Source organism: Canis lupus, chromosome 4 (assembly GCF_048164855.1).
Source record: "Canis lupus baileyi chromosome 4, mCanLup2.hap1, whole genome shotgun sequence".
Lineage (NCBI taxonomy): Eukaryota > Metazoa > Chordata > Mammalia > Carnivora > Canidae > Canis > Canis lupus.
The window spans coordinates 5072932-5095487 of NC_132841.1; the positions used below are offsets into that span (position 1 = coordinate 5072932).

Genomic DNA, 22556 nt, shown 5'->3' on the forward strand with positions numbered 1-22556 from the left:
AGTCAGGAAAAGGCAAATACCATATGATTTCACTCATATGTAGAATTTAAGAAACAAACGAGCAGAGGGAAAAAAAGAGAAAAGAGACAAACCACGAAACAGATTCTTAACTATAGAGAACAAACTGATGGTCACCAGAGGGAAGGTGGGCAGGGGTTGAGTAAAATAGGTGATGGGGATTGAGGAGGGCACTTGTCATAATGAGTACTGGGTGATGTATGGAAGTACTGAATCATTATGTTGTACACCTGAAACTAATATAAGACTGTATGTTAACTATAGAATTAAAAAATTTTTAAATACTAAAAAAAAAAAAAAAGATTGCTTTGGCTATTCAGGATCTTTAATGGTTCCATATAAATTTTAGTATTATTTGTCAATAGTTTTGTGAAAAATGTTATTTTTTCTCTACTTTTAAGCCTGGTTTTTGGCATGTTTAACCATGTCCCACCCCCACGATTGTTGTTGGGATGGATTTGCTAGTTTTTTTAGGAATTTGTTCTTGTGCTTAACTGTTTCAAAGTTAAATGTGTCTTTGCTTATTGGAAATATATTTTCATTATTAAGTATTTAAATTTTTTGTTGTAGCATTTGTTTTTTGGCCAAATGTGTTTTTAGCAATTTATTTAGCATAAGTGAAATCAATTCTATATGTTCATTTGAGTATTATGAACGTTAAAAAATGTTTTTAAATTTTTTTATTGGTTCAACATCATTTATTATGTCAGCAGAGCTTTGGCATAGGAATGTAGATTGTTGTTTTAAAATCTCGTCCATATTTTATATACACAAATGCACATATGCATACATATAGCTCAAATGTGTCACATATTCACAAAATAATGAGGTTTAAAAATGAATTTTGAAAATGAAATTGTATTTTCTTACATTTGAGTATTATGAACTTTTAAAGAACAATAATAGGATATTAATTTTTTTCCTTTCTCATCAGTCTTTAAGATTGCTCTGATAAAAATGTGATTTGCTACAATAGAATTCTTGTTAGCTCTGTAGTTCACTTGTCTGAGCTCCTTGGATGGAAGAATAATAATCATAATTGCATATATATTATTCCAACAGAGTAATTATTATACTGAGTTTGGATGAGTATGAAATTAAAACAATGATAAGAATGATTTCCTCTTTTATTATATTAATATGGCTTATTTAAAAAGGCAACAAAACATTTATCAGTTCATAAAATGCATTCATTGTTACTGCTTCTGGGTATTGATTCATTGAAGTGCATAGTTCAGTGTATCCTGGCCAATGGCAAAAGGAGGTTTTACTGGTGTAACTTGTAGAACAGCTGCTTATACCTATCAACTTGCTCTTATGCTACTTTTTAATATTTGCTTGTCTAGACTTTATTAGATCTTTAATGCATTATAGCTCAGAGTTGATTAAAGATTAAAACCCTTTACTGTTTTCTGGATTTCCTCTTTGGTAATGTTTCCAAAGATGGTAATGCTGGTTACTGTTCTTGTGATTTTTTTCTGTTAGCCTTATTTCAGTATTTTGGAGAATATTTCTGGAGTCATGTATTCCATACAGCTGAAACATATTTATTTTCTCTACACTTGACTTCTAAAAATACAGAATCCCGGTAAGGTAGTTTTGACAAAACTTGATTATGCATAATTTAAGGAAACATTTAGAATGTATAATTTTTTACAAGGTTTTACTTATTTATTTTAGAGAGAGAGAGTAGAGGAGGGGGCAGAGGGAGAGGGAGAAAATCTCAAGCAGACCCTGCACTGAGTGGAGCCTGGCAGGGCTTGATCTCAGTACCCTGATATCATGACTTGAGCCGAAACCAAGAGTTGGGTGCCTAACTGACTGAGCAACCCAGGTGCCCCTAGAATGTGTAATTTTAATCTTAGTTGAACTTTGATGTTTACTGTTACTATATTACTATTTGCTGAATGCTGCACTATCATGAAAGTTCACAGCCTAAAAGATATTTAGAGATCTAGTTTTGTTTTTGTTTTAATGTGTTTAAGAAGAATGGGACACAGAAAGGTTAAGCATTTTGCCTGAGATCCTAAGAAGTGTCTGAGGCAAAATAAAAAACCAAAAGTCTCGACTTTTAGTGTAGTATTCTTTCTACTATGCCACTAACCTATTGAACATTTTAATACATTTTAAGAAACTAATCTCATAGCCAAAACCTTATACACTATGGAAAGTGATGATGGCTGGTTTCCAGTATGTAATTAATTTATACCTTTAGCCCTTTGTCTTTACATGTGTCTAAGTTTATACCTTGGTGGTAGAAACTAAATTGTGATGATACTCAATGAAGTAGAAAAAAAAAGTGTAGGTTGAATCTGAAATGCATTTGCTTAATATATATTACTTTTCTGTTTTTGTTCTCTATCGCTCTCATTCCCTATTCCCTTGTCTCCTACTATCTATCCATCTTCATGGATGGTTAAAGAGCAGTAGATTAAGCAGCTAGATCTGAATTTGATCTCACTGTTAATTTTTCTTGATGTAAAATGTTTTATAGCAAAAAAAATTTTTTTATAGCAGTAAACACATTTGTCTGTACTTGACTGCCTCAACTAAATGATTTTTAGAAGGGAAGCTAATTTTCACTGTGCCTATAATTTTCTAGCTAATTTTCACTGTGTCTTCTTATTCTATGAAGGAATAAGAGGAAACTCTTGCTATATACACTTATGTGGTGTCTTTAAAGCTTGTACATATCTGTTCAGTATTTCTGAAACTTATTTTGCAGAATCTTTTACCTTATACAGAATATTTATTAAAAACTACTGATCATTATGGTGTTGCTATATAAATTATTTTTATTTTTTTCATTTCACATGGAGGATAAGACACCAAGCTGTGTTTTTAGTGTCTCTTTAGGAGGTATAGAAAACCATTATTTATAGAATTGATTTTAAAGAACTTCTAAACTGTATATTCTGATTATAATCTCTTTTTTAAAAAAAGATTTTATTTACTTAAGAGAGAGAGAGAGAGAGAGACAGAGTGATAGAGAGCACAAGTAGGGAGGAGAGGAGAAGCCGACTCCCCGCTGAGCAGGGAGCCATCCACAAGTGGGGCTTCTGGGATCATGACCTGAGCCAAAGGCAGATGCTTTTATAGTCCTTATAGGAAGAATAAACATCCAAGATTTTATTGCTTAAGTTTTTTGTTTTTAATCTAAAATTTTTTGGTGAAGTTTTTATGTATTTCTGTAGTGTTTTCCTTAGCACCTTAAATGCTTGCTAAGGAACAGAAAAAGGCTTTTGTAAATGTGGCTATTTATTTCTCAGAGGTTTAGCTGCAGGAAGATTTCCTGCAGGAATTTGAATATTAGAGTGTTTTCTATCAAAGTTAGCATTAAGTGGATTGGTGTTGATTTTTTGAGCTCTTACTTTTGTGGCACTGTGTTAGGCAAAACAGTTTTGTTTTGTTTTGTTTTAATAAAGGAGACCCAATTCTGCCTTGCCACACGTGGCTGGGCCAGCTTTGTCAAATGAGGAGCCATGATGACTTCTCTGTAGGCCAGTCACAGGTGTCCAGGCAGGCAAGATGGAGAGTGGTAACCAAGATGTGAGCTTAGGGAAGGGAAGGGAAGCAGGTGGTATTGTTTGTCAATCCTCGAAATATGGAAAAAACAGTATGTTCACTTTTCTGGGGCCACTGCTTTCTTAGATTTCCACCCTTTGCCCCCAAACCACTGCCCTCTTTATTGTATTATTTTCTTTATAGCCCATACAATTCTACATAAATTGAAAATATTTCATTCAGCACATTTTTGTACTTTAACTTAGCCTAAAGGCATAATACCAAATAAAAGTAAGAACAGTTCAATTGTTCCCCATCCCCCATGTTTACTGGTTAAGGATTATTATAGCCCTACATTTTTAATATGGAACATCTACATCAGAGCCAACTTCTACCCCTCTTTTGTTGTAATTCCAGTTAGAACTGAAGGTATTACTTCTTGTTAAAATGTAAATACTTCTTTCTAGGAGGAGCAGAGTTTTTTGTTTTCTGTTTTGTCTTTGTTTGCTTACTTCTTGATATAAATGAGAAATGTGGAAACACATAGAGAAAGATAACATGAAGCTATAGAATACCCTGAGAAGTTTGGGGTGGAGGGATATTTGCCTGGAGGAGTGAAACAGCATAGGACAGAGAGGCAGGATTACTAAGTTGCACTTAGTGCAACAAGCGAAAGTTTGTAGAGAGGTTTTTTTTTTTTTTTAATTTTTATTTATTTATTCATGAGAGACACAGAGAGAGGCAGAGACATAGGCAGAGGGAGAAGCAGGCTCAATGTGGGACTCAATCCCAGGACCCAAGGATCACACCCTGAGCCAAAGGCAGACTCTTAACTGCTGAACCACCCAGGCGTCCCTATAGAGGTTTTTTTTTTTTTTTTTTTTTAATTTTTATTTATTTATGATAGTCACAGAGAGAGAGAGAGAGAGAGAGAGAGAGAGAGAGAGAGGCAGAGACACAGGCAGAGGGAGAAGCAGGCTCCATGCACCGGGAGCCTGACGTGGGATTCGATCCCGGGTCTCCAGGATCGCATCGCGTCCTGGGCCAAAGGCAGGCGCCAAACCGCTGCGCCACCCAGGGATCCCCCTATAGAGGTTTTTGAAGCTTGTTTCCAGGTGAACACATTGCAATCTAGTAGACTTCAGTAAAGGTTCTGGGTAACATTTAGAGATAGTATTTAGTGTTAAGGAAACTTCTTTGTCCATTGTCTAATTTTTAATTGACCTAACAGAAGAAAGGCTGTGTCTTCTAAACTTGGCTATTTTAGTTCTAGTTAATTAGCTCTAAAAATATCCTGTAACTCCTAAGACAACTGTTGTGGGACCTAACCATGGGACCATGGACCTGTGGGCTTCAGTTTTTGTCACCTGTAGAATGTAGGGTTGGAGAGTATGATGTCTAAAGTTTCTGCCATTGTGAGAATGTATGATTCTAACATTGATACCTTTATTTATGTTACTCATGAAGTGGCATAGTGTTATCATTGTTTTTCTCTAAGGGTTTTTAATTTTTAGTGATGTGTTGCAAAGAATATATGAGATCTTTGGGAAAGTTCATTAATCAGTCTATATTCCATATATACTGAACTCTGGAGAAGATGGGATTTAGCATAATAAGTAGTCCATAATGACCAACCCTTATTTTCAAGAAGGCTGCTTTAAATCACCACAGGTTCTGATTCAAAAGAATTCATTGAATATTTATTATTCTGTGTAGTATTGTGTTTGATCCTCACAATAATCCTGCAGTTGATAGTGGTCTCCTCTTTTTTGGTACATAATACATTTCTAAAACATATTTTTCCAGTGGTAATTTCTCTAATATTATTTTAATTAAGAAATTTAGATGTAAGTACCCAATATTATTTTTTAAATGAATTTATCAGGATTTTGGACACTTGGTGAAAGTTAGGAAATGAGCCCTTCAGATAACTATCATTTTATGAAGAAAATGTATGATTTCTAATTAGGCTATAAGAGTAAATAGTTCATTATTATTAACTTTCTCATTGTCTTTCCTCTTCTCCTTTTCTTTAGAAGTCACAAGACAGGGAAAAGACAAAATATACAGGTACTCCCTACTTTTATTTTCAGAGCTTCCTTGGAAACTATGTAGTCATAAAGCCAAACATTGACATTTCCATACTGCTCTGGGGGAAGGTTGTAATGATCTCTTTCTTCCTCCAGATGGCACTCTCTGCTGTCACCTAGTGCTGAGCACTTCAAAGGAACTATATTTATCAAGAATGTTTACTAATGTTATATAATCTTTGAAGATCCACATAGTAACTCTGTGGGATAGATGTTTCATGGAAAAGGAAGCCAGACATCACATAGCTTTGTGTGGCGGCTAGTAATTGCTACATTCGCACTCTTCTGCCTTTATTTTCACCACTGTCACAATGCTGCCTGTTTGACTATTCACAACAGATTCAAAACTTAGAAAAAGAGAATGAATAAATATATTAGTGAATATTTATTGAAATATTTATTGAATAAGTAATAAATTTTGGTTGAATTTATGAATGAATGAGTGAGTGACTTGATAGTTCTTGGGGAGGAAACCTGGTGACATAGGGAGTCCCTCCCTTTTTTATTTTAAGATTTTATTTATTTAAGAGAGAGAGAGAGAGAGCATAAGCAGGGGGAGGGGAAGACAGAGAGGGAGAAGCAGGCTTCCTACTGAGCAGGGAGCCTGATGCCTGAAGCTTTATCTTAGGACCCTGGGATCATGACCTGAGCCAAAGGCAGAAGCTTAACCTACTGAGCCACCCAGGCAACCCCGTAGGGAGCCCTCTTTGTTGTGTTGTTGAGCTTGAGATTTTATTTTCAATGGTCAATGTAATGTTATTGGTAGCACTGATTAAGACACAGAAATGACAAGGTATTTAAAAATGCCTAAAACTGGAAAATATATGAAGGGATGACTTGGCATAGGGGGAGAGTGTAGTAGTTTTATACTGTGTGTATAAAATAACTATGTCAAAATCCACAAGACTAAGGGTGATAGCTTAATTGTGTGCTCCTTTGGATAATAGGTTGTGGCAATTAATCACAGAATCAGAATAGAGCTAAGATACATAGTCAACTATCCAAATGTCTGTGGGGAGTCTTACTCAGTAAAAGCAGTGCTGCTATTGACTAATTTTATTGACCATTTCATTTTACAAAGGTTAAGGAAATAAGGAGGGGAGCTGATAACTCTGAGACTAAATTTGACTATGAGGGCTTAATTAGACAAGTGAACATAATGGGAATCCTGAGAGAAAACCATATCATTCATTTAACAAATTCAAAAAATAGTTGTGCCACATCCTCTTTCAGAAGAAATCTAAAAATTCTAATATCCTTCATTTCCTCATGGTTTTTTCTTTTTAATATTCCCTCATTTTTATTCTTCAGTCTCAGAGAGATTGATTGCCTGCCTGTATTTCAACTTGTATATCAACATCTGCCTAGCCTATTTCTCTTTCCTAGCCAATTTGTATCCTAGTTTTGACCATATGGATTGTTCTCTCACTTGTACCTTAATTCTCTTTCACTTAAACTTCTTCCTCCCACCAAAACTCCCATTTTTACATCAGTGATACAATCTGCCTTATCTACTAGATCCAAGCAGCTGAGCCCTGCTGGAGAATCTCAAACATCTGAGAAGAGTTATACTATCTGAAATTCATGGCTTTCAACCTCTGCTGAGCTCTCAGGCCACCAGGGGGTCCTTTTATTTATCCTTGGTCACTACTCTCTCCATCATTTTCCTGCTTCTCATTTTGCATTTTTTTTTAAATTTTTTTTTATTTTTTTTTTCATTTTGCATTTTGATACCAAATGTATCATAATTCTGTCAGGGGCTTGACTTGAGCTTCTCTTTGTGTCTGTATGCTTTTCTTCTCCCCTTTTCTCTCTTCCTTTGTATTTTCAGCTTTTACTGAAATATCACATCCTTCATGAAGCTTCCCTGACCACTCAGGTTGGATTCAGTGTCCCTTATCAGTACACAACACCTGTGTATTGGTTTGCTTTTGCCACCATAATGGAACCTTCTTGAGGCAGAGACTAAAATTATTTTCACATTTTGTATTCTTAGTTCCTAAAACAGAGTGAGTGTTTTAGTAAATGGTAGTTAAATGAATAAATAAGAAACAGGAAGAGGAATGTGGAGGAAACCTGGAATATAGAGAATTAGAAAGACAGAGTTCCTAAATCTTAAAATAAGGGTAGATAGGATGCCATGCATATAGTCTCCAGAAGGGAAAGTGCAGATAAGATGGCCATAGGTAGAGTTTTATTGAACAGTTGGAAATAGTATGTGAAGAAAAGAGTGAGGCAATGTGTCCAGTTGAACTCATATTTTAAAATAATATGTGCAGAAGAAGGAAAGAAGGACATGGAACAAAAATATATAGATGTACATACAGATATCTCATATAAAAGAGGAATACACCCAAAGAGAATAATGAGCCAAGGTTTTGAAAAAGGTTAAGGCTGACCGTTTACAACTTATATAGAGAGATGAAAACAGCAAGCAAATAATAGATTTTTGTTTTTAACAAACTGGACCCCAGATGGTAGCCACACTTGTGGTGAGTATGGCTTAGTATAGAGAAGTTGAATCACTATGTTTTACATCTGAAACTAATGTAACATTGTGTGTCAACTATACTCAAATTTAAAAATTAAAAAAAAAAACCTGACCCTATAATTGGATACAGAGTAAATGAAACTTCCCAGCTTCTGTATTGTTTCCAACTTCTCTGACATGAAGAATGATCTCCACACAAATTAATAAAGCTACATGTAAGAATAATAATAGAAAATTTAAGCCCACGCACAATTAGAGAGGAAATTGTACCAGAACCTCTGGCTGCTCTAAATGTGTTCACACCTCAGGTTCAGATTCTGTGAAAATGTGTTAATGTCGTTGATGAGGTGGTAATCTTTGAGCAACTCTGGGGAATTTGAACGCTACCGGAAGACGTGGAGAACTAAAGTTCCAAAAAATTATAAAAGAACAACATAGATCCCATAGACTTTAGTGAGCTTGATGTTACTTCCACAAAAGATTCTAGAGATCGATTTAAAAGATTCTCAAATATTTACAGAAGGGAAAGATGAGCAGTAAGAGTTACAAGAGTTTTGTTTTGTTTTATTTTTTCATTTTTATTTTTTTTAATAAATTAATTTTTTATTGGTGCTCAATTTACTAACATACAGAATAACACCAGTGCTCATCCCGTCAAGTGTCCCCCTCAGTGCCCGTCACCCACTCACCCCCACCCTCTCCCCTTCCACCAGTTACAAGAGTTTTGTAAAAATAATTCATTCCAGATAACCCAGTTTCCACCTTTGGCGGGGACACTGCATGCACAGATGGGGAGAATGCTGTGTCTCTAATATATCTAGACATCTATTTGACATCATCCATTCTGTCATTCCATGCTTACGGACATGTTGGGAATTGGACTGTAGTACAGGTCCAGGGATTGAACAGCTGAAACTCAATCTCAATTACTAATGGCAGCCTCCTGGGAAGTCTCTTCCAGGTAGCTGTTTTTGACCCTGTTCCACTCATCAGTTAACACCGCCTCCTACTCCTTACTCTCCCCCTGGCAACCTTGCATTTATTTCACCAAGAAAAGAGATGCACCCAAATCTTGGTCCAAATCTTGGTCCATCTACAGCCAGATATACTGACCTTCCTGTGTGTGTGCTTATGTGTTCTGTCATCCTTTCTGTTCCATTACATGAACTGTGAGTGTTCCTAGTACTCGTGCATTACATCCTCTTCCTACTGCCTGCTCACTGCTCCTGCAGTTACCTCCTCTCGTTCTAGTTTTTCATCTATTTTCCTTTCTCCATTGGAGAAAGATGTTATATAAACATGCTATAATAGTAGCTTACAAATATGCTATAACATCACTTATAAAAAGAAAAAGAAAAAGAAAAAACGCACCACCTCCCCCATCCCATGTTCTCTTCAGCTACCCCCACCTCCTTGCCACCCTTTATGGCAGAACAACTTCCCAAAAGAGTTGTCTTAAGCTCCTTGCCTCCACTTCCTCATCCCCTTTGCCACTCCACTGAGACTACTCTTTGACAATGTTGTCAGTAACTTCCCTGTTGCTAAATCCAGTGGTGGGTTCCCAGTCTTTATCTTACTCAACCTTTCTGCCATATTTGACACAGTTGGTCAGTCTTAACTGTTTCAAGATTTTTTTACCGGGCTTTTGGGAGGCACCAATTTTCTGATTTTTCTCCTGCCTACTTGCTGCTCCTTCTCTGTCTCCTGTACTGGATCTTCCCCCTCCCTCTTACTCAGGATGGCTAACCCCAGGGCTCAGTCCTAGAGTCTCTTCTCAGCTTCATTTGCATGCATTCTATAGGTTTCCACTGATCAGTACAGTAGCCACTAGCCACAGCCCTGTCATTGTAGAAAGTTCTGTTGGACAGTACTGCTCTGGGTTATTTCATCCACCTAGTCCTGTTAAAATACATCTAGATACTGATAACTCTCAAATTGATTCACCAGTTCCAGCCTCCCCGCCTGAACTCCAGTTTGGCTCATCCAGGTATTTACTGCATGTCCTTTGCTTGGTTTCCACACTACCTGTCAAAGTTACCATAGCTAACATTGAACTTGATTTTCCCTCTCATCCTGCTCCCTCTGTCAGTCTTGTCTGTCACTAAACAGCACTGCTCTTCACACAGGCTTAAAAAACCTTATGGATTCTCTGGGGTGGGAGGCCATTCTTAGGGAGAAACAGTTCCGGTGGGGGACACTTCTATTTAATCTTTCCACATCTTACTTCAGAACCTGGCCAGTGTGAATGAGTGTCTTTTCTCACTCTGTAATACTCTTTAACTTCTTTTGCACTCAATATCATAAACTAATCTCAAAGCCTTGGAACACTTTTCCCAGATGCTCATGTGACCCATTTTCATACTTCATTCAGGTTTCTGCTCAGATACCTCCTCTTTAGAATCCTTGTCACCCTATCTGAAGTAGCATTCCTGTCACTCTGTATCCTTATTCTGTTTTATTTTTTATAGCATGTAGCACTGCCTGACATTACAATATGTTTGTTTTTCATCTGTCTCTACCTCACTGGAATCCATAAGGGTAGGGATTTTGTTTTTGCTCTATTCCCAGTGCCAAAAATAGTAGCCGGTAGCTAGATAATAGATAGTAGCTAGATAATAAATATTCAATAAATGTTTTTTGAATTAAATGCCATATTAATGAAATTTCTGATGAAATAAAACTAAGAGGTGTAGCTAACACACTCTCAGCTTTTTGCTTTTTGTTTTGGCCATTCCTATGTTATACTTTACTGGTCACTGTATTAGAAAAACTTATTATTTTCCTGAGATTGTTTATATGATTATTTTATTTGTATGATCATTTATTATTATGCTTTTCATTTATTTTAAGAACACAAAAATTCTTGTAATATTGCGAGTAAGTTTTATTTATTATGACATTATAATAGTTGCACTGGAAGTTGAATATGATAATGATGATTTTTAAATTTAGCATTTTAGCTATAAAATAGAAAAAGTAATAAGACAGGGTCCCTGTTCTAAAGGAATTCATGACATAGGGTTAGAGAAGACAGTCATAAGTAACTATAGGGTGTTTATGTAGTTTAGAAACAGAGACAAATACATATAATGCCCCAAGGACATCTTCAGTCTGTTTTTTTAAACTATATTTGCAAACTTCATGGATACCCAGCATAATACAGGTTGATAAAAGTTGGAATGTAGCTCTGTTTATCAAGGGTGGTGGCAGTATAAAGGAGGTCAGAACTGACTGTGCTGGCTGATAGAATTACAATCTTGGATAGAGTGAAACTCCATGGACATCTAAGCTGGGCTATGCAAAATACAGATAAAGAAGCCATCCTTGTTTAAAAGCATTAGGTAAATCCCGCTGCATACCCTAGAAATGTCCCCTGATAACAGAGAAAAACAGTTGGATCCAGTTGTCTGTCAGCTTCCACTTGTAATGACCATGCTGGAATGAATCACTGTAGCATTTCAAGGTGGACAGCTGTACCTCTGGTAGTCCAAATTAAAGGGTAGTAGGAGTCACAGCAATTAGTCAAATACCATCTTTATGCTCATAATTTGGTTGATAGTTTCCCCTTCTGTCCTTCTAGACTTGAAAATATATGGTTGATTTTTATTAGCTGAGGATGCAGCAGGAGCAGGTTTGGAGAGTATATTGAGACTTCATTCTTTTTTCATTTGGTTGGGCAGCAGAAGCACTGGCTGACGGTGCTTGGAGTGGGGTAAGAGGACTGAAATCTAGCCTGGGCTTGGATAGTTGTGTGCCCAATGGAGCTGCTAGTCTGGGGAGAGATGTTTTTCTTGCATCACGAAAAGCCTTGTGTGGTCTTAACAGCAGCTAATCCCATTTCCTGCCTCCTTTATCCTGAAGTGCCCAGAATAATGTGGTACAAGTACTATTTACCAAGCTGAAGGGAATTCAAGAAAGTTCTCTAGACTTGGGCATTTTGAAGGAATCAAAGATAATGCTGATTTAAAAACTTGTTTTGAAATAAACATTCATGGCTGCCTTGTATTTGTAATAAGGAAATATTTTCTATGCCTCTGCTTAGTCACAACTACAGAGAAGGGGAAAACAGGTAACTCAACAGAAGCATTTGTTGCTAGCCCAGAAGTAGGAATTTATCCTTTAGTATTCAGAAATAGCCTTCATTGTATTGTACACAAAAGGTTAATTCATTTTTAAAACTTCAACAAGGATATGAAATTTGGTGGTAGTTTATTCATTGTTTGGTTTTAGTATTTTTCTGAGTTTTCCTATATCCTCAAATACCTTTCACTTTTACAGGAGAGTAATGACTTGGCTACCCAAGTGTGTAGGTGGTATTCCACTGCCTCCAGGATTCAGTGTTAAGGAGACTGTTAACTGGTCTGATTCTCCTTTCTTTATAGTTAACTGGTGATTTACCTGGAGGTTGTAAGGAGTTGGGAGGAGAGGAGGAATAGGTTTGCTGTGATCAAGCTGCCTCGTTCAGATCAAGTATGTTCCAACACTTCCTGTCTCAAGATTCCATTCTTGGAGCAATAGAAATTTCTTAGTGTGTCCTTGAGGTTCAAAAACTTAGTTGGCTTCTCTTACATGAAATATGAAGACTGGCCATAAGTTTTTGTGTCAGAACTTTATTAAAATTATTTGTTTCACTGTTGCCATTAATATATTTTTCTATTTTTAAATAGGTGAAGCTTTATTCTAAGAATATTTATTTCATCTGATTCATGAGCTCAAATTATAAAGACTCAATGTTACAAAAGTGTTGAGAGATTGGTAAGTATTTAATGTAATAGATTTAAGCAGTCAAAATACTTGTTTCAGTCTAATCCTTTGAAACTATATAATTATGTAACATAATTAAAACCCAAAGTACAAACAACTAAACTTTCCATTAGTAGAGATGGATATGTAAATGTGGCATATTCATACAATGGCATATTACATAATGGTTTAAAGAAACAAACATTATGTTGAGATGAAAAATAAAGTTATAAAAGGATACATATAGCATACTATTTATATACATTTTTAAAATAGTTAAAACAACACAATATTTTTATGACTATAAACAAAAAATTATAAAAACATGTATAGAAATGATAAACACCAACTAAAGAGAAGAAGTGGGGTGGGGTGTGGCTTTCCTGTACTGTAAGGTTTGATTTCTTTGCACACACACACATACACACTCTCTCTCTCTCTCTCTCTCTCTCTCAGATCTGAACACAGCATAATGTTAAGACTTGCCAAATCTGAGTATTGGCTATAACTTCATGTTAAACATTCTTTGTACTTTTCTGAATATTTGAAATATTTTTTAAAATCTTTAAAAAATACTATACAATCATCTTTTCAGTTGACATTCAAAGTGGCTGAAAGGCATTCAGTGAAATTCAACATTACTATTAGATGAGCAGGAAAAAAATGAATATTTTCTTAATGTGCAAGGCAAAAGTATCCCCCTCACCCCTACCAATGTTGTTCTGTTAGTGCTAATAGTTAGAAGAGTGGAAAGTGTGTGAATATTGGAAGTGTGTGGATAATAAAATTTTCGTTATTTGTAGATGATAGGGTTTTATATCTGGAAATTTCAAAAAAATGAGATTTCAGTAAGGAGCTTGGATATATGCTTACTATATCAAAATAAACCTACTACTTATTTGCCTCCTACATACCAGCTTTCTATCCTAATTTGATTATATAATGGAAACAAAATCCCATTCAAAATAACAGCAAAAACTACAAAACACTCTGGGGGAAACCTAACAAGAAATGTGTAAAACTTATTATATGAAGTAACAGTTTCTACCACAAGGACATAGAGGATAAATGTGCAAGTAGTGTAAGGATGTTCTTTGCAGTTCTGTTTATGATAACAAAAACTAGAAATAGCCTAAATATTCAATGAGAGATTGGCTGCATAGTTAATAGTACATCTATATAATGAAAAACATGTTATATATACATGCAGCAGGACACCAGGAAGGTAGCAAAAAGAGTAAGAGAGAGCTCATGTGAAAAGATTTCCAAAATAGCTATATGAATCAAAACAGGTAATAGATCATTTATATATATAATACCCTATTTATTTGTGTAACTGTGTCTGTGTCTTATGTACATTTAAAAATCAGGAATAACATATATTTCTGCATATTTTATAATATTTTATGCCAACCTGGCATCTGGTGCTTTTAGGAAGTGGGATTGAAATGATTTCCTCAGTAATTGTCATGCCTAAATATTCATGTTAATTTTCATTATTTTAATTTCTGGAAAATAGGCACTAATTATAAGCACAATTTTTAAGTTTCTCACGTCTTTAATATTGCTAAAGTTGCAGTGTGCCTTGTAATGAATGTTGTCTAGTTAGCACTGGCAGCAGGCTGCCCTCGGTAAGGGAGCTGTTGTTCCTCATGAGGGGACTTGGTCATGGCTGTTCATATCAGCATTTCAGTTGAGTTATATGCATCATAGGGACTATACCTGATGAGTTTTAAATGTTTCCAAGTTTAAACTATTTCCAGTTTGGGAAACTTCCTGCTGATCTGTCTGGTAAGATCAGGAAAGTTCCAGCATCAAAACTTACAGAATGATGGCAGTATCTTTGGAAGAAATCCCAGGAACAGTAATAGTGTAGCACTCTTAAAAAATGGTGCATGGTGGGTGGGTCTTAATGGCCTACAAGATAATATTGTATGAAACATTCTAAGTGATAAGAAGGTATTGTGTTATACTTTAACTGGCAGTTATTTGTTTTTTTTTTTAAATTTTTATTTATTTATGATAGTCACAGAGAGAGAGAGAGAGGCAGAGACACAGGCAGAGGGAGAAGCAGGCTCCATGCACCAGGAGCCCGATGTGGGATTCGATCCCGGGTCTCCAGGATCGTGCCCTGAGCCAAAGGCAGGCGCCAAACCGCTGCGCCACCCAGGGATCCCAGCAGTTATTTGTTTTAATGGTACACTAAATAATTATGTACCTTAAAATCAGTGACAAATTAGGTGAAATAAGTAAATAAAATTGGATAACAATAGCTTGAATATAAATAAGTTTATATATTATGTAAATATTATAATATATACTTAGTTTTATTGTAATTTTAAATTATTTGATTTATTGAACAATTTTACCTTATGAAAACTTTACAAAGGGCCAATATTTATATAAGAGAGGATATTGCTACATTTTGGGATAATGAGTAATGTAACTTTTATTTTTTATGTTTTTTCCTAGTGATCCAACAGTATTAAAAGTAATGATCTTTGTTATGTTACAGAGGGGATTGTTATGGTAATAATACCTAGCATTCTGATGGAATCCAGGTCTAAACCATCAGGTCCAAGAATGAATAGGAACAAAAGTAGTATTAGAAATTTCTTTCGTCTCTCCCTTTCATGTTTATCTGCTTCCCTTTGCATCCTAGTGGTTCATTTTCACCCAGTTGGCTTTTGAGTCTTAACTACCTCATAATGACTACGAAGGCCATCTCTCTAGTGACTTTTTGGCTCATCAACTATGTCCCTTAATTCAAATTCCCATGAAGCACAAAGAGCCTGATTGGCCAGATGCCTCTTTGCAAGCTGCATCATACAAGTCACATCTGGCAGCCAGATGTTTGTTGTCTGCTCCTAAATCAGGTGTGCTTCAGTTGATTAGGGCTCAGAGGCTGACCTTGCTCCCTGGCAATAGGCACAGTCCTATGGTCCACTGCCTTCTCAGCAGGGGGGAGGAAGTAGCACCCCCCTCGCCAAAGTGGATGAAGAAAGACTGACTCCACAATGTATATCTTAATTTAATCTCTCCAAGTTAAAAATTTTAATGCTGGGTGTTTCAAAATTACTTTTAGCCCTAAGATGAAATTCTTTGGGAATTTTATTGTTCATGATTTTTCCTTTCTAAATAGTTACACTTTTTTCTTTATATTGACGTTTTTCCTCTCTTCTGTCTGCTTTATCTCATTACTTTCCTTGATCCTAAAACGTCACATTGCCCTTTGATTTAAATGTACAGTAAGAAATGAAGTGATGTAACTTCAGCTGCTGGAATTCTTCAATTTTTATTTACCTAACGGGTAAATCCCTTTTCTCTCCATTAACTGAACTCTGGTTGTTGTGGGGGATGGTGTACCACTCACTGATTGTCAGTTCCAGAAAGAGTGTATATTTTTAAAAGATCATTCATATTTATAAATCATATAGACCAAGAATATTTTATAAGTAATGGGTTTATTTTTATTCTATGATGAGGCTATTTAAGAAGGTCAAGATCTACCTTAACTGCCACCACTCACTAGTGTATCTTATATCTAGGTACTTTCACTCCCTGTTCTTGGTTATGCTCAGGGAGTACCACACTCAGGAGTAATTTCTGCCATGTAAGAATATTTAAGGAGCACCTAACTGGATCAGAACTATGTCTGAAAATATTATAGCGTTAAATACCAGTGATCAATAATTTAAAGTCAGTCTTTGATTAAAAACAAACAGCCTTCAAGACACTTAGTTTTAAACATAAATTTTCAAAAAAATAAAAATAAAAAAAATAAACATAAGTTTTCATTTCTCTAATCTTTTTTTGCAATATTTATTTTATAGCTCGGTCATGAGCATCGACAGTAACTCATTGGCACGTGAATTTCTGACGGATGTCAACCGGCTTTGCAATGCAGTGGTCCAGAGGGTGGAGGCCAGGGAGGAAGAAGAGGAGGAGACACACATGGCTACCCTTGGACAATACCTTGTCCATGGTCGAGGATTTCTATTACTTACCAAGCTAAATTCTATCATTGATCAGGTAACATTTTCATATCAAATAATTTTTTTATCAGTATATTATAGTTGATTATGGATGCATAATTTCTGGGTTGCGTAGTTTCTGAGAGTCTCTTTGAGATAAAGTCCTATCTCTCACATCACTCCAATAAGGAAAAGTAAACCCATTTATGAACATTCTGTTTATTTGAATACTTTTCAAAATGTCTGGAATGTCTTAGGATTTTAAATGGCTTTTCTTCTAAAATTATTTCATATATATTATGTTTTTTATCCTAATATCAGTATGAGATAACTATGATTATTAATAGAGATATAAGATTATGATTCAGAAAAACATTTGCACTTTCAAGAAGTGTCGGGTATGCTTTTGAAAGGTTTAGTGTAATTATATTTAAAGAGCTTACTAATTCTGGGGTGAAAGTAGAGAATCCTTAAACCAATAATTATTGGGTCCTTTAGCTTGTATACATCCAGTTTTTTATACCTCATTGTGTGTGCTTAAAATATGGTCTGAACAGAAAGTATTTTGCTGTTTCCTTATTACAGAATTAACAGAATTCTAAAGTTAGTTGGGAAATAGAGATGCCATCCAACCTTCTTTTTTGGATGAAAACTGAGATGCAGGGCAGCCTGGGTGGCTCAGCCCTGGGTGGGTGTGATCCTGGGGACCCGGGATCCAGTCCCACGTCAAGCTCCCTGCACGGAGCCTGCTTCTCACTCTGCCTGTGTCTCTGCCTTCTCTCTCTGTGTCTCTCATAAATAAATAAATAAAATCTTTAAAAAAAAAAACAAAAACAAAAAACTGAGAAGCAGAACATTAACTAACTCAGACAGGGTTAACTTGTAGCCCAAACATGATTTATGTCTTTACTTCATTTTAGTAAAAAAACAAATATGTATTTTATGAAAGAAAAATTATATTGTCTGTTTTCAGGGGACTAATTAATGTAGTTAGATAATATTTCAATTAACTTGAAAAGATGATAAGGTCTCTGTAGCACCAATACGACAGACATTTATCAACACTTACCAATGTTACTGGCTTTAGATAGAAACTTAACCATGTTGAAATTTCTTTGCTATCAAGGCATTTTGCTAATGAATGCATATATTGGATAAAAACAGAAACTAAAATTAAACAATGTCTCTGTTTTTACTCTACACTGAAGAACCTCACAAATAAATATCAGGTAGTATTTATTCATCGTGGTGTCCACCTGTCATGAAATTGTCCAGAATATTTTCCAAAATAGTATGTATTGTTACTCCTTTTCATGAATGTTCTTTATTAAATGCGTGACTACATGTAATTTAGTTTTTATGTTATGTATGACTTTTCCATAAATGAATGTTAAATTTAGAAAAAGTGATTTGTTAGATCATGTATAGTGATTTTTATTTCAAAATTTTGATGACTTAGTAAGCATATCATGCTCTGTTCATTTTCTTCACCTACATTTCAGTGCTCTTTTTTTTAGGATATCCTATAAGTAGCATCAGAAATATCAAATACCCAGGAATAAATCTAATAAAATATGTACATATTTCTGTACATAATTCTATAAAACATTGTTAAGAGGAACTAAAGACAATCCAAATAAATACATAGTTTTTTGTGTGTTGGAAAAATCAGTATTGTAAGGATACTTGTTTCCTCCAAATTGATGTATAGATTCCAGTGCAGTCCTAATCAAAATCTCAGTAGGTTTTTTTTTAATTAAAGCTGTAGATGTTAAGATATAACCCATATATCATAGAATTTACCCATTTCATATGTACAGCTCAGTGGTTTTAGCACAATTACAGATATGTGCAACTGTCACCATATTCAATTTTAGAACATTTTCATCACCTTAAACAGGGACCTGTAGCTGTCATTCCCCAGCCCTCCTATCCCCCTCAGCCCTAAGCAGACACTAATCTACTTTCTGTTTCTATAGATTATATACTTTCTTTTAAGTCATGAAATACCTTAAATATATTATTAAATGACTAAAATCATTCAAGTCATAATTGCAACAATATTTTTTACTAGGGTAAAATCTTGTAATATCTTGTATTCCCTCTTCCTCATTCACTTTTGGAATATCTGTAGCAATGATAGTATGAATAGTAGAAGTAGAGAGCAAATAAGTAACCATTTAAAAAATAGGGCTTATTGACATTTAATTATTTAAACCAGGAAATGGGGATCCCTGGGTGGCGCAGCGGTTTAGCGCCTGCCTTTGGCCCAGGGCGCGATCCTGGAGACCCGGGATCGAATCCCACATCGGGCTCCCGGTGCATGGAGCCTGCTTCTCCCTCTGCCTATGTCTCTGCCTCTCTCTCTCTCTCTCTGTGTGACTATCATAGATAAATAAAAATTAAAAAAAAATAAACCAGGAAATGGATGATGATAATTTGGGTCTTTAAGGGGAATTTAATTGTGTAGGTTCAATCACTTAGGGTGGAATCAAAACGGTAGATTCAAAGCTGTGCATTTCAAGAGGAACTTCAGCTTCTATATCTGTGCTTCTCATGAATAGGAGCACTTCTTGGGTACTCTGAGCAAGAGGGAAATTAAGCCCCTACCCTTCCACTTTTGTGCACGGACTTTATTAATAGATATTTGGTAGAAATAATGAAACAGACTTTTTATTGCTATATATTTACATGTAGTGAATACACAAATGTAAAATGTATGGTTGGATGAGTTTTGACAGTTACAAACACCTGTGTAACCACAGCCTCAATCAAAGTTTAGAACATTTCTACTCTAGAAAAAGGTTTTCACGCCCCTTTTCAGGCAGCCTTCCCCTTTCCCGACTGCAGCACAACCACAATTCTAATTTCTAACATCTAAGTGTAGTGTTGCTTGTTCTAGGATTTCATATAAATGAAACCATGCGGTATGTACTCTTGTGTCCCAAAGCTCTATCCATTATGTGTGAATCAGTAGCTCACCATGTTTTGTTTCTGATCGGTATTTTGTTGTATGGATATATCACAATTTGTTTGACTGTTCACCTGTTGTTAAACCATTTGGCTTTTGTTTCCATTTGGCTATTATGAATAAAGCTGCTGTGAACATTCTTTAAAAAGTCTTTGTGTGAATATATTTTCATTTTTCCTGTTTAAATATCTAGGCATACAGTTGTTGTATCAAAGGGTAGGTGTTTATAAGAAAGTACCAAACTATTTTTTCAAGGTGGTTGTGCCATTTTTCATTCTTACCAACAATGTAGGAGAATTCTAGGTGTTCTACATCTTCTCTGATATTTGACATTGTCAATCTTTTTATTATTAGCCATCCTAAGTGAATATGAAGTAGTATCTCACTGATTTTAATTTACATTTCTCTAAAAACTAATGATGCTGAGCACTATTTTATGTGTTCGTTGGTCATTTGTACATCTTCCATTGTGAACGTCTATTTAAGTTTTGTGCCCATTTTAAAAGTCAGGTTATTTGCTTAATGTCCAGTTACAGTTTATTTTAAATGTATTCTGGATACAAGTCTTTGTTGGATTACAAGTATGTTCTTTGTGGCTTGCCTTTTCAATTCTTAGCAATGCCTTTAGAACAGCAGACTTTTTGTGTGAATATTGTGTTTTGTATTCTTTCTAGGAAATCCTTATCTTGCATCCCAATGTGGCAAATATGTCCTGTGTTGAATTTTTCCTAGAAGCTTTTTAATTAGTATTTTTATTTTTAGGTCTGTGACACACATTAAAATAATGTTTGTGTATGGCATGAGGCAGGAGCTACGGTTCCTTCCTCCTCCTCCTCCCCACACAGTAACCATGTTGTTAATACCTCTGGGTTTTTCTTAGATTTCTTTTATCAGAATGAGGGAGTTCTCATCTATTCCCAACCTATTAAAATGTTTATCCTGAATACATATTGGATTTTGTCAAATACCTTTGCTGAATCTATTGAGACTATCATATTTTTTTTATCCTATTAATGTGGGTGAATTACATGATGGTTTCTAAATGTTGAAACCATCATTTGTACTCCTGGGATAAAACCCATTTGGTCATGGTTTATTATATAGACAAATTAATCTGTCTATTCTTTAGAAAAAAATACTCTCCTTGAATAGCAAATATATGTTCTTTTCAACGGTTAAAGGTGTCATGGTTGAAGTTTATATGCAGAACTTTACAGGTTTTATGAAAGAAAATTTGTCCAGCCCAAAAGTAAGAGTTATCTTAGATTTTAATCTTGGCACCAGTATCAATGAGATGGGTGACTTCAGTTCATGATCTAACTGCTTCATATCTGTGTATCCTCATCAGGAACAATTTAAATACATTAAGTTGGAAGACTTAATATATAAAAAGTATTTGTTTTCATATAACATTTGATAATAATAGTTTCAGATTTTTTCCTATACCCTGGTTATAGATATATATAGCTTAATTCTGATATAATAAATAGAAAATCACAGTAATTTATTACTAACGTGTGATAAATACTACTGTTTAAACTTCAATATATAAATTTCCATACCTGTTCACACTTTATGAATGTTCTATAAAGTTGTTACTTATTTTGCTGAGTAAAATATGCAGTTTTATTGGAGGAGGTTATACATTTATGAACAAAACATTATTTAAAAATTATAATAGGTTTCTTTTCTGAGCTATTTTCTGTGTAAGAGATTACTTTTTTCTTCTTTCGTTTTTGTAGTATTATCACTTTAATATGTAGTACTACATAAATGGCCTATCATTATAATATATAAAATAAGTATAGTAGAAAAATAGCAGACCTTTAGAAGTGTGCTAAAGAGTTCATTCACTGGTTTATTCAGTGGACCATTAAGTTCCTACTAAATGCCAGCGCTTCTGCTAGATGCAGAGATGAAAGAACAGAGACTGTCCTTACCAGGAGCTCTTAGCTTTTGAAGAGACAGATTGAAGAAAGGCAATGATGACAAAATGGTGTGAAAGTATTTGGGGGGGAGCACAGAGGAGAGGGCCATAAGGAAATGCTTCTTAGAGAAATTGGCATCTCTAAGTAGGAATTAGCAGTGTTAAAAGGGAGGAAGCATTAGTCCAGGGGAACTGCAAAATGCGGACCTTGGAGGCTAGAGAAGAAAGAACTTTCAGTAACCTGAAAGTAATAGTTTAGTGGGGTTGGAGCAAAGGCTGCATGTGTGGTTTTGGCTAGTCAGAGGACTGGAAGGCAGAGGCCGTATGATGGCAAGCCTTGAATACTGTATTAAGTTGAGTAAAGGTATTATAATAAGTGAACTTCAGTTTGCTACTCTAGTTCTACAGATTCTGTTTACACATGTGGCAAGATCTATTTGTTTGTGATTAGTTTGGCAGGAATGAGGGAGTAGGGAGATGCTGGTTTTCCTACTTCGAGGAGGGACAGTATCATTTTGGCCACCAGACGGTGGAGCTATCCTCAGGGAGTAGGTAATCTGGTGAGTTATCTCTCTTCATACCCAGGTTAATAGGAGCAATGAGTATATCAGTTTATTGCCACATAACAGACCACATTCCAAAAACTTAGTAGCATAAAACGATAACAATTTCTTTGCTCATGTTTCTGTGAGTTGGCAGCTCAGGTAGGCTTAGCTGGGATCGCCGCCTCCGCTTCTTGTGATGTCAGCTGGGCTTATCTCTGAATGTGCGGTCTGTTGGATGGGGCTGTCAGCCAGGCTGCCTCAGTTCTCATCCACATGGCTTCTCCTGTTTTTGT

At 35.4% G+C, this 22556-nt stretch overlaps 1 protein-coding gene across 1 annotated transcript in view; it reads left to right on the forward strand.

Annotated features, from left to right (window-relative positions):
- The window catches only part of LYST (lysosomal trafficking regulator), a 189383-nt gene that overhangs the window by 10729 nt on the left and 156098 nt on the right, over positions 1–22556 (forward strand). Inside the window, exons 2-3 of the mRNA XM_072822986.1 lie at positions 12771–12858; positions 16680–16878. Coding sequence (XP_072679087.1) covers positions 16687–16878 — 192 coding nt within the window. The 5' untranslated portion in view covers positions 12771–12858; positions 16680–16686. The remainder of the gene's footprint in view (positions 1–12770; positions 12859–16679; positions 16879–22556) is intronic.